Source organism: Oncorhynchus nerka, unplaced genomic scaffold (genome assembly GCF_034236695.1).
Source record: "Oncorhynchus nerka isolate Pitt River unplaced genomic scaffold, Oner_Uvic_2.0 unplaced_scaffold_1357, whole genome shotgun sequence".
Classification (NCBI taxonomy): domain Eukaryota; kingdom Metazoa; phylum Chordata; class Actinopteri; order Salmoniformes; family Salmonidae; genus Oncorhynchus; species Oncorhynchus nerka.
In genome coordinates this window covers 60,090-73,514 of record NW_027040000.1, presented here as the reverse complement: position 1 = coordinate 73,514, position 13,425 = coordinate 60,090, and the positions used below count along the sequence as shown (strand labels likewise).

Genomic DNA, 13,425 nt, shown 5'->3' with positions numbered 1-13,425 from the left:
ACTCTCATATTCTATAACTGACCACAGCTATTTAAAATGAGACCCTCATATTCTATAACTGACCACAGCTATTTAAAATGACTCATATTCTATAACTGACCACAGCTATTTAAAATGACTCTCATATTCTATAACTGACCACAGCTATTTAAAATGACTCTCATATTCTATAACTGACCACAGCTATTTAAAATGACTCTCATTTTCTATAACTGACCACAACTATTTTAAATGAGACTCTCGTATTCTATAACTGACCACAGCTATTTAAAATGACTCTCATATTCTATAACTGACCACAACTATTTAAAATGAGACTCTCATATTCTATTACTGACCACAGCTATTTAAAATGAGACTCTCATATTCTATAACTGACCACAACTATTTAAAATGACTCACATATTCTATAACTGACCACAGCTATTTAAAATGACTCTCATATTCTATAACTGATCACAGCTATTTAAAATGAGACTCTCATATTCTATAACTGACCACAGCTATTTAAAATGAGACCCTCATATTCTATAACTGACCACAGCTATTTAAAATGACTCTCATATTCTATAACTGACCACAGCTATTTAAAATGACTCTCATATTCTATAACTGACCACAGCTATTTAAAATGACTCTCATATTCTATAACTGACCACAGCTATTTAAAATGACTCTCATATTCTATAACTGACCACAACTATTTAAAATGAGACTCTCATATTCTATAACTGACCACAGCTATTTAAAATGACTCTCATATTCTATAACTGACCACAGCTATTTAAAATGACTCTCATATTCTATAACTGACCACAACTATTTAAAATGAGACTCTCATATTCTATTACTGACCACAGCTATTTAAAATGAGACTCTCATATTCTATAACTGACCACAGCTATTTAAAATGACTCTCATATTCTATAACTGACCACAGCTATTTTAAAATGACTCACATATTCTATAACTGACCACAGCTATTTAAAATGAGACTCTCATATTCTGTAACTGACCACAGCTAAACTCAATTAATAACTTTGAGACTTTTCCTGGTAAAGTTTACCCATTTTGGCAAGTGTGGCCAACAGGTGTGAATCTCCCAAGTAGCCTTCATCAGTGAGAAAGGGATGAAATGGACAGACTCTCTCTCACACACACACACACACACTCAAGCATCACAGCACAGAGGAGCGTTTGATTCAGCCTAACGTGGGTGTTTCCACCTCTATTAGCCCCTCTCCCTCTGATTCAGCCTGTAATCAAACATTGACAGCTATTTAGTCAGCGTTAATTCTAATTCACAGCTCTCCTCCCTCTCTTCCCCCTCTCTCACTGTGAGAGCTGTTAATTATCGCTGGGAAAAGCACCCGGGAGGGCGAGATGGATGATGCATACGCACACCAGTTGTTTTGGCACCAGAGCCACAGTCCAATCACATCTTTTTGATTCTGTCTGAATTGAGAAGTAGATTTGGCACGTTGTTTTGTGGTCAAATCTACTTTGTCAATAAAAACCAAAATATGTGAATGAAAGAAAGTCTTTGCTGCTCGACTCTAGTCATTTAAAAGCAAATGGTTTTTGATATCAAGAACGTAAATGAAAGATGCAAAGTAGCTATGCAACTCTGTGGCTCTGGGACTTATAGGCATGTTATGTACAGTCCATGATCAATGAGCAGATCCCTGTCCTTCACAACGTATTCACACCCCTTGACTTATAGGCATGTTGTGTACAGTCCATGATCAATGAGCAGATCCCTGGCCTTCACAAAGTATTCACACCCCTTGACTTATAGGCAAACTTATAGGCATTGTGTACAGTCCATGATCAATGAGCAGATCCATGGCCTTCACAACGTATTCACACCCCTTGACTTATAGGCATGTTGTGTACAGTCCATGATCAATGAGCAGATCCCTGGCCTTCACAACGTATTCACACCCCTTGACTTATTCCACATGTTGTCGTGTTCCAGCCTGAATTTCAAAATGGATTAAATAGTTGTTGTTGTTTTTTTCCACACTGGCCTACACACAATAACCCCATCATGTCAGTGGAATTATGCTTTTAGACATTTTTTACATATTAAAGCTGAAATGTCTTGAGTCAATAAGTATTCAACCCCTCTGTTATGACAAGCCTAAATGTGCTTAGAAGTCACATGTTGCTTAACAAGTCACACTAAGTTGCATGGACTCACTCTGTGTGCAATAATAGTGTTTAACATTATTTTTTGAAATAATACCTCATCTCCGTACCCCACACATACAATTATCTGTAAAGTCCCTCAGTCGAGCAGTGAATTTAGGGTTCAACCACAAAGACCAGGGAGATTTTCCTCACAAAGAAGGGAACCTATTGGTAGACATTGAATATCCCTTTGAGCTTGGTGAAGTTATTTATTTCCCTTTTAGATGGTGTATCTAAACACCCAGTCACTACACAAATACAGGCGTCCTTCCTAACTCAGAGCAAGGAAACCGTTCAGGGATTTCACCATGAGGCCCATGATGACTTTAAAACAGTTAGAGTTTAATGACTGTGATAGGAGAAAACTGAGGATGGGTCAACAACATTGTAGTTACTCCACAATAATAACCTAATTGACAGAGTTTAATGGCTGTGCTAGGAGAAAACTGAGGATGGGTCAACAACATTGTAGTTACTCCACAATAATAACCTAAATGACAGTGAAAAGAAGGAAGCCTGTACATAGTAAAAATATCCCAAAACATGCTTCCTGTTTGCAACAAAGCAATAGTGCCCAAATAATTTTTTTGTCCTTTTTGTCCTCAATACAAAGTGTTATGTTTAGGGCAAATCCAATACAACACCTTACTGAGTACCACTCTTGTCAACGGGTGTATAGAGGTGAAGTCAGGTGCAGGAGAGTAGAGTGATGTAAACAGGCACACTTTTATTTAGTTCCAAAAACGAGAGCACTACATAAATCAAACACGCTCAAAACACGGAACATACAAGAATAAAGCTCGTAATAAAATAACATGAAACAATTACACACAAAACATGATGGGAAACAGAGGGTTAAATACAAGGTGATTGATTGGGGAAATGAAAACCAGGTGTGTATGGAAACCAGACAAGACAAATGGATATATGTAAACCAGGTGTGTATGGAAACCAGACAAGACAAATGGATATATGTAAACCAGGTGTGTATGGAAACAAGACAAGACAAATGGACATATGAAAACCAGGTGTGTATGAAACAAGACAAGACAAATGGATATATGTAAACTAGGTGTGTATGAAACAAGACAAGACAAATGGATATATGTAAACCAGGTGTGTATGGAAACCAGACAAGACAAATGGACATATGGAAACCAGGTGTGTATGAAACAAGACAAGACAAATGGATATATGTAAACCAGGTGTGTATGAAAAAAGACAAGACAAATGGATATATGTAAACCAGGTGTGTATGGAAACAAGACAAATGGACATATGTAAACCAGGTGTGTATGAAAACCAGACAAGACAAATGGACATATGGAAACCAGGTGTGTATGGAAACAAGACAAAACAAATGGACATATGAAAGATGGAGCGGCGATGGCTAGAAAGCCGGTGACGTCGATCGCCGAACGAACAAGGAGAGGAGCCGACTTCGGCGGAAGTCGTGACAACTCTCCATATTTTCAAGCATAGTGGTGGCTGCATCATGTAATGGGTATGCTTGTAATCCTTAAATAAGGATTGGGGAGTTTTTCAGGATAAAAAAAATAAATGGAATGCACAGGCAACATCCTAGAGGATAACTTGGTTCAATCTACTTTCCACCAGACACTGGGAGATGAATTCACCTTTCAGCAGGACAATAACCTAAAACACAAGGCCAAATCTACACTGGACTTTCTTACCAATAAGACAGTGAATGTTCCTGAGTGGCCGAGTTACAGTTTTGACTTAGATCTGCTTGAAAATCTGAAAATGGTTGTCTAACAATGATCAAAAACCAATTTGACAGAGCTTGAAGAATTTTGAAAATAAAAATGGGCAAGTGTTGTACAGTCCAGGCACAGAAAGACTCACAGGCAAAAGTGCTACTACAAAGTATTGACTCTGTGGTGTGAATATTTAAGTAAATTAGATATTTCTGTATTTGATTTTCAATAAATTTGCTAAAGTTTCTAAAAACATTTTTTGTCTTTGACATGGTGGGGTATTGTGTGTAGATGACTGAGAGAGAAAAAATATATTTAATGGATTTTGAATTCAGGCTGTAACAACAAAATGAGGAATAAGTCAAGGCCAGGGGGTGTGAATTCTTTCTGAAGGTCCTTTATATAAATGGTTTACCAAATGAGTTAGCCCATCTGTGTCTGAAAGCAGTGGTTTTGGGTATTGTTGAATTCTGAACTCCATGTCTCCGATCTGTCTTCAGGTTGTGAAAGGCCTAACCTATCTATGGAGCCTGAAGATTCTTCACAGAGGTCAGTGGTGGGAAAGGTAGTAGATTCTACAGAGGTCAGTGGTGTGGAAGGTAGTAGATTCTACAGAGGTCAGTGGTGTGGAAGGTAGTAGATTCTACAGAGGTCAATGAGGTGAAAGGTAGTAGATTCTACAGAGGTCAGTGGTGTGGGAGGCAGTAGATTCTATAGAGGTCAGTGGTGTGGGAGGCAGATTCTACAGAGGTCAGTGATGTGGAAGGTAGTAGATTATACAGAGGTCAGTGATGTGGAAGGTAGTAGATTCTACAGAGGTCAGTGATGTAGATTCTACAGAGGTCAGTGGTATGGAAGGTAGTAGATTCTACAGAGGTCAGTGATGTGGAAGGTAGTAGATTCTACAGAGGTCAGTGGTGTGGGAGGCAGTAGATTCTACAGAGGTCAGTGGTATGGAAGGTAGTAGATTCTACAGAGGTCAGTGATGTGGAAGGTAGTAGATTCTACACAGGTCAGTGATGTAGATTCTACAGAGGTCAGTGAGGTGAAAGGTAGTAGATTCTACAGAGGTCAGTGATGTGGGAGGCAGTAGATTCTACAGAGGTCAGTGATGTAGATTCTACAGAGGTCAGTGGTGTGGGAGGCAGTAGATTCTACAGAGGTCAGTGATGTAGATTCTACAGAGGTCAGTGAGGTGAAAGGTAGTAGATTCTACAGAGGTCAGTGAGGTGAAAGGTAGTAGATTCTACAGAGGTCAGTGATGTAGATTCTACAGAGGTCAGTGAGGTGAAAGGTAGTAGATTCTACAGAGGTCAGTGATGTGGAAGGTAGTAGATTCTACAGAGGTCAGTGATGTGGAAGGTAGTAGATTCTACAGAGGTCAGTGATGTGGAAGGTAGTAGATTCTACAGAGGTCAGTGAGGTGGAAGGTAGTAGATTCTACAGAGGTCAGTGGTGTGGGAGGCAGTAGATTCTACAGAGGTCAGTGGTGTGGGAGGCAGATTCTACAGAGGTCAGTGATGTAGATTCTATAGAGGTCAGTGGTGTGGGAGGCAGATTCTACAGAGGTCAGTGATGTGGAAGGTAGTAGATTCTACAGAGGTCAGTGAGGTGAAAGGTAGATTCTACAGAGGTCAGTGAGGTGGGAGGCAGTAGATTCTACAGAGGTCAGTGATGTAGATTCTACAGAGGTCAGTGGTGTAGATTCTACAGAGGTCAGTGGTGTAGATTCTACAGAGGTCAGTGGTGTGGGAGGCAGTAGATTCTACAGAGGTCAGTGAGGTGAAAGGTAGTAGATTCTACAGAGGTCAGTGGTGTGGGAGGCAGTAGATTCTACAGAGGTCAATGAGGTGAAAGGTAGTAGATTCTACAGAGGTCAGTGGTATGGAAGGTAGTAGATTCTACAGAGGTCAGTGAGGTGGAAGGTAGTAGATTCTACAGAGGTCAGTGATGTGGATTCTACAGAGGTCAGTGATGTGGAAGGTAGTAGATTCTACAGAGGTCAGTGATGTGGAAGGTAGTAGATTCTACAGAGGTCAGTGATGTGGATTCTACAGAGGTCAGTGATGTGGAAGGTAGTAGATTCTACAGAGGTCAGTGATGTGGATTCTACAGAGGTCAGTGAGGTGAAAGGTAGTAGATTCTACAGAGGTCAGTGATGTGGATTCTACAGAGGTCAGTGAGGTGAAAGGTAGTAGATTCTACAGAGGTCAGTGATGTGGATTCTACAGAGGTCAGTGAGGTGGATTCTACAGAGGTCAGTGAGGTGGATGGTAGTAGATTCTACAGAGGTCAGTGGTGTGGAAGGTAGTAGATTCTACAGAGGTCAGTGATGTGGATTCTACAGAGGTCAGTGGTGTGGAAGGTAGTAGATTCTACAGAGGTCAGTGGTGTGGAAGGTAGTAGATTCTACAGAGGTCAGTAGTGTGGTAGGCAGTAGATTCTACAGAGGTCAGTGGTGTGGGAGGTAGGAGATTCTACAGAGGTCAGTGATGTGGATTCTACAGAGGTCAGTGAGGTGGAAGGTAGTAGATTCTACAGAGGTCAGTGAGGTGAAAGGTAGTAGATTCTACAGAGGTCAGTGAGGTGAAAGGTAGTAGATTCTACACAGGTCAGTGATGTGGATTCTACAGAGGTCAGTGAGGTGAAAGGTAGGAGATTCTACAGAGGTCAGTGAGGTGAAAGGTAGTAGATTCTACAGAGCTCAGTGAGGTGAAAGGTAGTAGATTCTACAGAGCTCAGTGAGGTGGAAGGTAGTAGATTCTACAGAGGTCAGTGAGGTGAAAGGTAGGAGATTCTACAGAGGTCAGTGAGGTGAAAGGTAGGATATTCTACAGAGGTCAGTGATGTGGATTCTACAGAGGTCAGTGAGGTGGAAGGTAGGAGATTCTACAGAGGTCAGTGAGGTGGAAGGTAGGAGATTCTACAGAGGTCAGTGATGTGGATTCTACAGAGGTCACTGAGGTGGAAGGTAGTAGATTCTACAGAGGTCAGTGATGTGGATTCTACAGAGGTCAGTGAGGTGGAAGGTAGTAGATTCTACAGAGGTCAGTGAGGTGGAAGGTAGGAGATTCTACAGAGGTCAGTGATGTGGATTCTACAGAGGTCATTGAGGTGGAAGGTAGTAGATTCTACAGAGCTCAGTGATGTTCATTCTACAGAGGTCAGTGAGGTGGAAGGTAGGAGATTCTACAGAGGTCACTGAGGTGGAAGGTAGGATATTCTACAGAGGTCAGTGATGTGGATTCTACAGAGGTCAGTGAGGTGGAAGGTAGGAGATTCTACAGAGGTCAGTGATGTTCATTCTACAGAGGTCAGTGAGGTGGAAGGTATACGTAGAATGTCATGGAAGGAGATACTGTCATGATGCTGTATACAGTACAGATATGTGGTCTTACATTGATCACTTTTGTCACAGGGAATCTTCCTGCGCTTCAGAAAATGTAACTTATTAGTGTATTCAAGGTTTAAAATGTCTTCTAAAGTTTGTAATTTCCACTTGAAAATGTCAGACTTGATTTGCCCCCCAAAAAAATGTAGCACAGAAATAATAATAATATCCTGTTGCTGCAGGATAATCATTTCCTGTTGCTGCAGGATAATCATTTCCTGTTGCTGCAGGATAATCATTTCCTGTTGCTGCAGGATAGTCACTTCCTGTTAGTCACTTCCTGTTGCTGCAGGATAGTCACTTCCTGTTGCTACAGGATAATCACTTCCTGTTGCTGCAGGGTAATTTTCTTGCTGGGAGAAACTGGTCAAATGAAGATATAACATGAGTACAGTCTGATTGGAGGAGGTAGCAGCTGTTACTGTATGTGCTTGTCTCTGTAGACGTCAAGCCTTCCAACATGCTGGTCAACACTAGAGGTCAAGTGAAGCTCTGTGACTTTGGAGTCAGCACGCAGGTACAGTCCCCTGTGTGTGTGTTTATGCCTCTGTGTGTGTGTTTATACCTCTGTGTGTGTGTCTCTCTGTGTGCTTGTGTTTGTGATCTGTTTCTCTCTCTGTATGTATTGAGACACTAGTGTATGTCTCGCTCTCTCTCTGTGTGTGTGTGTGTGTGTGTGTGTGTGTGTGTAGTCAACCTGTCATTCTGGACCTATTCATTGTGTCCTCACGACAGTGGAAGCACCTTGAGGGACAGCCTCTCACATTAACTTCCTCACTACCATTGTTCCACAGGCACTCCAAAACATGCACTTGTTATAATTACTACTCACACACACATATACACACACACACACACACACACAACACCAAAGCTTCATTGATATGCCTTTGATGGACGTGGCAAGAGCGTGGCTGGGCAGACAATAGCTGAGGTGTGTGTCTGTGTGTCATGTCATTACGTCACCCTGGGACAGCCCTTCCAACTCCCCCAAAGACCCCCGGGAATAACTCCCCCCTACTCTCTCTCACCCTGTCACCCCCACGCCCCAATTTTAATTAATTTTCATCCCTCTCTCCTTGGAGATGTGAAGCAGCGTTGACCCCTGCACAGGCTTCTGAATACAAGCTTTACCTCAACACACACACACACTGCCCTGTAGGAAGGTCAGTGTCTCTGCCTTCCCTGAGCAGGACCTCCCCTCCAAACACAGGAGCCATCGGGGAACACAATCATTCACTCATTATCACAGCCCTGTCATCCATGGCATGTCCCATTGTGCTCACACACACACTCCGACGTCCCCCTGTCCTCATCCTGGTCCCCTGTGAGAGGGCTGGGAACAGACCACAGTAACACTGACGTTTCAATAGATTTGGGTATGTAAGTCACGGAGGGAAAGGAGATGGAGATGGGAGCGGTACTTAATGTAGGACAAACAGTCTCTGCTATGCCGACTCTTTTGTTTCAGTTATAGCCATCACTATGGCCATCATGTTTCAGTTATAGCCATCACTATGGCCATCATGTTTCAGTTATAGCCATCACTATGGCCATCATGTTTCAGTTATAGCCATCATGTTTCAGTTATAGCCATCATGTTTCAGTTATATCCATCACTATGGCCATCATGTTTCAGTTATAGCCATCACTATGGCCATCATGTTTCAGTTATAGCCATCACTATGGTCATCATGTTTCAGTTATAGCCATCATGTTTCAGTTATATCCATCATGTTTCAGTTATAATCATCACTATGGCCATAATGTTTCAGTTATATCCATCACTATAGCCATCATGTTTCAGTTATAGCCATCATGTTTCAGTTATAGCCATCACTATGGCCATCATGTTTCAGTTATAGCCATCACTGCCATTCAGTTATATCCATCACTATGGCCATCATGTTTCAGTTATAGCCATCTTGTTTCAGTTATAGCCATCATGTTTCAGTTATAGCCATCACTATGGCCATCATGTTTCAGTTATAGCCATCACTATGGCCATCATGTTTCAGTTATAGCCATCATGTTTCAGTTATAGCCATCACTATGGCCATCATGTTTCAGTTATAGCCATCACTATGGCCATCATGTTTCAGTTATAGCCATCACTATGGTCATCTTGTTTCAGTTATGGCCATCTTGTTTCAGTTATAGCCATCACTATGGTCATCTTGAAGTGTACTTTTCCCATAAACAAATCGGTTTGCTGGTTTGCCATAATCTTGGCCAGAATTGAAGGACCTTTAACAGTATGGTACAGTCTGTTCTCATGTGAAACAGTTGGACAGAACTGAATGACCTTTAACAGTATGGTACAGTCTGTTCTCATGTGAAACAGTTGGACAGAACTGAAGAACCTTTAACAGTATGGTACAGTCTGTTCTCATGTGAAACAGTTGGACAGAACTGAAGGACCTTTAACAGTATGGTACAGTCTGTTCTCATGTGAAACAGTTGGACAGAACTGAATGACCTTTAACAGTATGGTACAGTCTGTTCTCATGTGAAACAGTTGGACAGAACTGAAGGACCTTTAACAGTATGGTACAGTCTGTTCTCATGTGAAACAGTTGGACAGAACTGAAGGACCTTTAACAGTATGGTACAGTCTCTTCTCATGTGAAACAGTTGGACAGAATTGAAGGACCTTTAACAGTATGGTACAGTCTGTTCTCATGTGAAACAGTTGGACAGAACTGAAGGACCTTTAACAGTATGGTACAGTCTGTTCTCATGTGAAACAGTTGACAGAACTGAAGGACCTTTAACAGTATGGTAGAGTCTGTTCTCATGTGAAACAGTTGGACAGAACTGAAGGACCTTTAACAGTATGGTAGAGTCTGTTCTCATGTGAAACAGTTGGACAGAACTGAAGGACCTTTAACAGTATGGTACAGTCTGTTCTCATGTGAAACAGTTGGACAGAACTGAAGGACCTTTAACAGTATGGTACAGTCTGTTCTCATGTGAAACAGTTGGACAGAACTGAAGGACCTTTAACAGTATGGTACAGTCTGTTCTCATGTGAAACAGTTGGACAGATCGACTGGAAGACAACAGTAAATGCACAAGTATTTTGCTCAGTTAATTGTTACTGAGGGAAAGAAAGAAACCCATTCACCCATCTACAGTTGATCAATCTATCCTCTTTTGTTTGCAGTTGGTGAATTCCATCGCCAAGACGTATGTGGGAACCAACGCCTACATGGCAGTAAGTAGACCTAATATGAACAGATGTTGGTGGTGGTTGGACATCTTGGTGAAAGAGGCTCTGTATGGTGTTTTGGGGGTCCAGCCTTGAACATGTGGTAGGAGAAACATTGACAGCACACATCTGATCATGCAGTAACCACAAATGGATCAGTTGAACACACTATAGGATAACACAATCACATTCCGTACATCTCAAGTCAACCACAGCTCATCTGACTCCCTTGTTTGTACCCTGCAGCCAGAGAGGATATCTGGGGAGCAGTATGGTATCCATTCAGACGTCTGGAGCGTGGGCATCTCCTTCATGGAGGTGAGTGCAGAGTGCAGGCGTTTGTGTCTGTGTGTCTGTGATTGCAGAGTGCAGGTGTTTGTGTGTGTCTGTGATTGCAGAGTGCAGGTGTTTGTGTCTGTGTGTCTGTGATTGCAGAGTGCAGGTGTTTGTGTGAGTCTGTGATTGCAGAGTGCGTGTGTGTGTGTGTGTGTGTGTGTGTGTGTGTGTGTGTGATTGTAGAGTGCAGGTGTGTGTGTGTGTGTGTGTGTGTGTGTGTGTGTCTGATTGTCTGATTGCAGATTGCAGGTGTGTCTGTGTGTCTGTGATTGCAGTGTGCAGGTGTGTGTGTGTGTGTCTGTGATTGCAGAGTGCAGGTGTTTGTGTGTGTGTCTGTGATTGCAGAGTGCAGGTGTTTGTGTGTGTCTGTGATTGTAGAGTGTGTGTGTGTGTGTGTGTGTGTGTGTGTGTGTGTGTGATTGCAGAGTGCAGGTGTGTGTGTGTGTGTGTGATTGCAGAGTGCAGGTGTGTGTGTCTGTGTCTGTGTGTCAAGGGGCTCCATTGTAGAATAGTGTTTTTATTTCAGTACTATATTTGGCCAGGCCCTGTCGTCCCCATTGACACCTATTGATTCTCAATGTATTCCCGTCAAGGACTCCTATTTCCACAGCTCTGACAAACGCTTTACCCTCTCTGGCCTCTACACTGTTTGTCAATACTGTTGAATATTATCACCGTTGTAACCGTAACGGATGGGGTTGCGGAAAATACAAGTCTGTCTGAATTATCGACACAATCTCAGTTTGATCAAGATAGAGTTTTCTCGCCACAGGATCAAAGCCCTTTCCTCTTTGTGAATGGTTAGTGAGAGAAAGAGAACCATACAGGTAAGTGTGCATTAGTCTAAATGAAACGGCTTTTAAACTCTCCTCTTCATTTGGATTCATCTGCCGTCGCTAACAGGCGGTCCACGTTCAAGGCCAGCATGGGTTTTCTCGTGTATTGACATCGTCGTAATAACGTGATGGCGCCGACATCATCAGAGATAAAAACCAAGATTAAAGACGCCAGGCGAAATACAAAGTGAATTGCCAAATGTCAGGAGCGGGTTGGATATTTTCCGGTGTAGTCATACATCACATGAATCTATCCCTCGATCGTTCCAACCTCTCTGCTTCTCTCGCTGTGCTGTTCTCGGCGGGGGGGGTGTGTTATTAACTAATAGCCGATGTTCTTTGAGGAAGGGGGTTATTCGACGGGGGCGCACTGAGCCCCTCTCAAAGACTGGCCTCTCTAATCTGGAACACGCTTCAGCTAGTCTCCCTCCGTGAGGAGATTAGAACACCTATCAACTCCTATTTCCACGCATTTCCACCACAGTCCTAAAACAAATCCAGTCAACCCTGATCTTGTGTGGTTCAACCACATTTAAACTGATAGGGACTTCATAATCCTGATAGTTCCTGTAGACCTGTTTTATTAAACCTCCTCCCCTTTCTAATACTCTTCCAATAATCACTTATGTCTTTTTATATATATATATATATATTTCTTGCATTTTTGTTTATATATGTATGTGTATATATTTTTATTTTTATATATAAATATACACACACACACACACACACACACACACACACACACACACACACACACACACACACACACAAAAATAGAAATATATATATATATATATATGTGTTTGTATTTTTGTGTTTGTGTGTATATGTGTATATATATGTGTGTATATATATATATATACAAATACAAATGATGAGACAAGACTGTAACTATCAATTGGATACCACGAAATTGGGGGGAAAAAGGGGAAAAAATACATACATATATACACATACATATATATACACACATACATATATATACACATATACATAAATATATATACAAATACAAATGATGAGACAAGAATGTAACTATCAATTGATACCACGAAATTGGGGGAAAGGGGTAAAAATACATACATATATACACATACATATATAGACACACATACATATATATACACACATACATATATATACACACATACATATATATACACATACATACATACATACATATATATACACACATGCATACATATATATACACACACATACATACATATATATACACACACATATATATATATATATATATATATATATATATATATATGTATTTATACCCCTTTTTCTCCCCAATTTCTTGGTATTCAATTGATAGTTACAGTCTTGTCTCATCGCTGCAACTCCCGTATGGACTCTGGAGAGGCGAAGGTCGAGAGCCGTGCGTCTTCCGTTTCGGAACACAACCCAACCAAACCACACTGCTTCTTGCGCCCGGCCCGCCACAGGAGTCGCTAGAGCGCGATGGGTCAAGGACATCCCTGCCGGTCAAACCCTCCCCTAACCCGGACGACGCTGGGCCAAATGTACGCCACCCCATGGGTTTCCCGGTCGCGGCCTGGCTGCGACAGAGCCTGGACTCGAACCCAGAATCTCTAGTGGCACAGCTAGCACTGAGATGCAGAGCCTCAGACCACAGCTAGCACTGCGATGCAGAGCCTCAGACCACAGCTAGCACTTAGATGCAGAGCCTTAGACCACAGCTAGCACTGAGAAATGTAGCTAGCA

At 41.8% G+C, this 13,425-nt stretch overlaps 1 protein-coding gene across 1 annotated transcript in view; it reads left to right on the top strand.

The window, feature by feature from the left end:
* Window positions 1-13,340, top strand: part of LOC135568896 (dual specificity mitogen-activated protein kinase kinase 5-like) — a 49,593-nt gene extending 36,253 nt beyond the window's left edge. The window contains exons 8-14 of the mRNA XM_065015682.1: window positions 4,412-4,460; window positions 7,746-7,819; window positions 10,469-10,519; window positions 10,760-10,831; window positions 10,949-10,955; window positions 11,125-11,131; window positions 13,016-13,340. Of these exons, the coding sequence (XP_064871754.1) occupies window positions 4,412-4,460; window positions 7,746-7,819; window positions 10,469-10,519; window positions 10,760-10,831; window positions 10,949-10,955; window positions 11,125-11,131; window positions 13,016-13,340 (585 nt within the window). The remainder of the gene's footprint in view (window positions 1-4,411; window positions 4,461-7,745; window positions 7,820-10,468; window positions 10,520-10,759; window positions 10,832-10,948; window positions 10,956-11,124; window positions 11,132-13,015) is intronic.
* The last annotated feature ends 85 nt before the right edge of the window (window positions 13,341-13,425 follow it).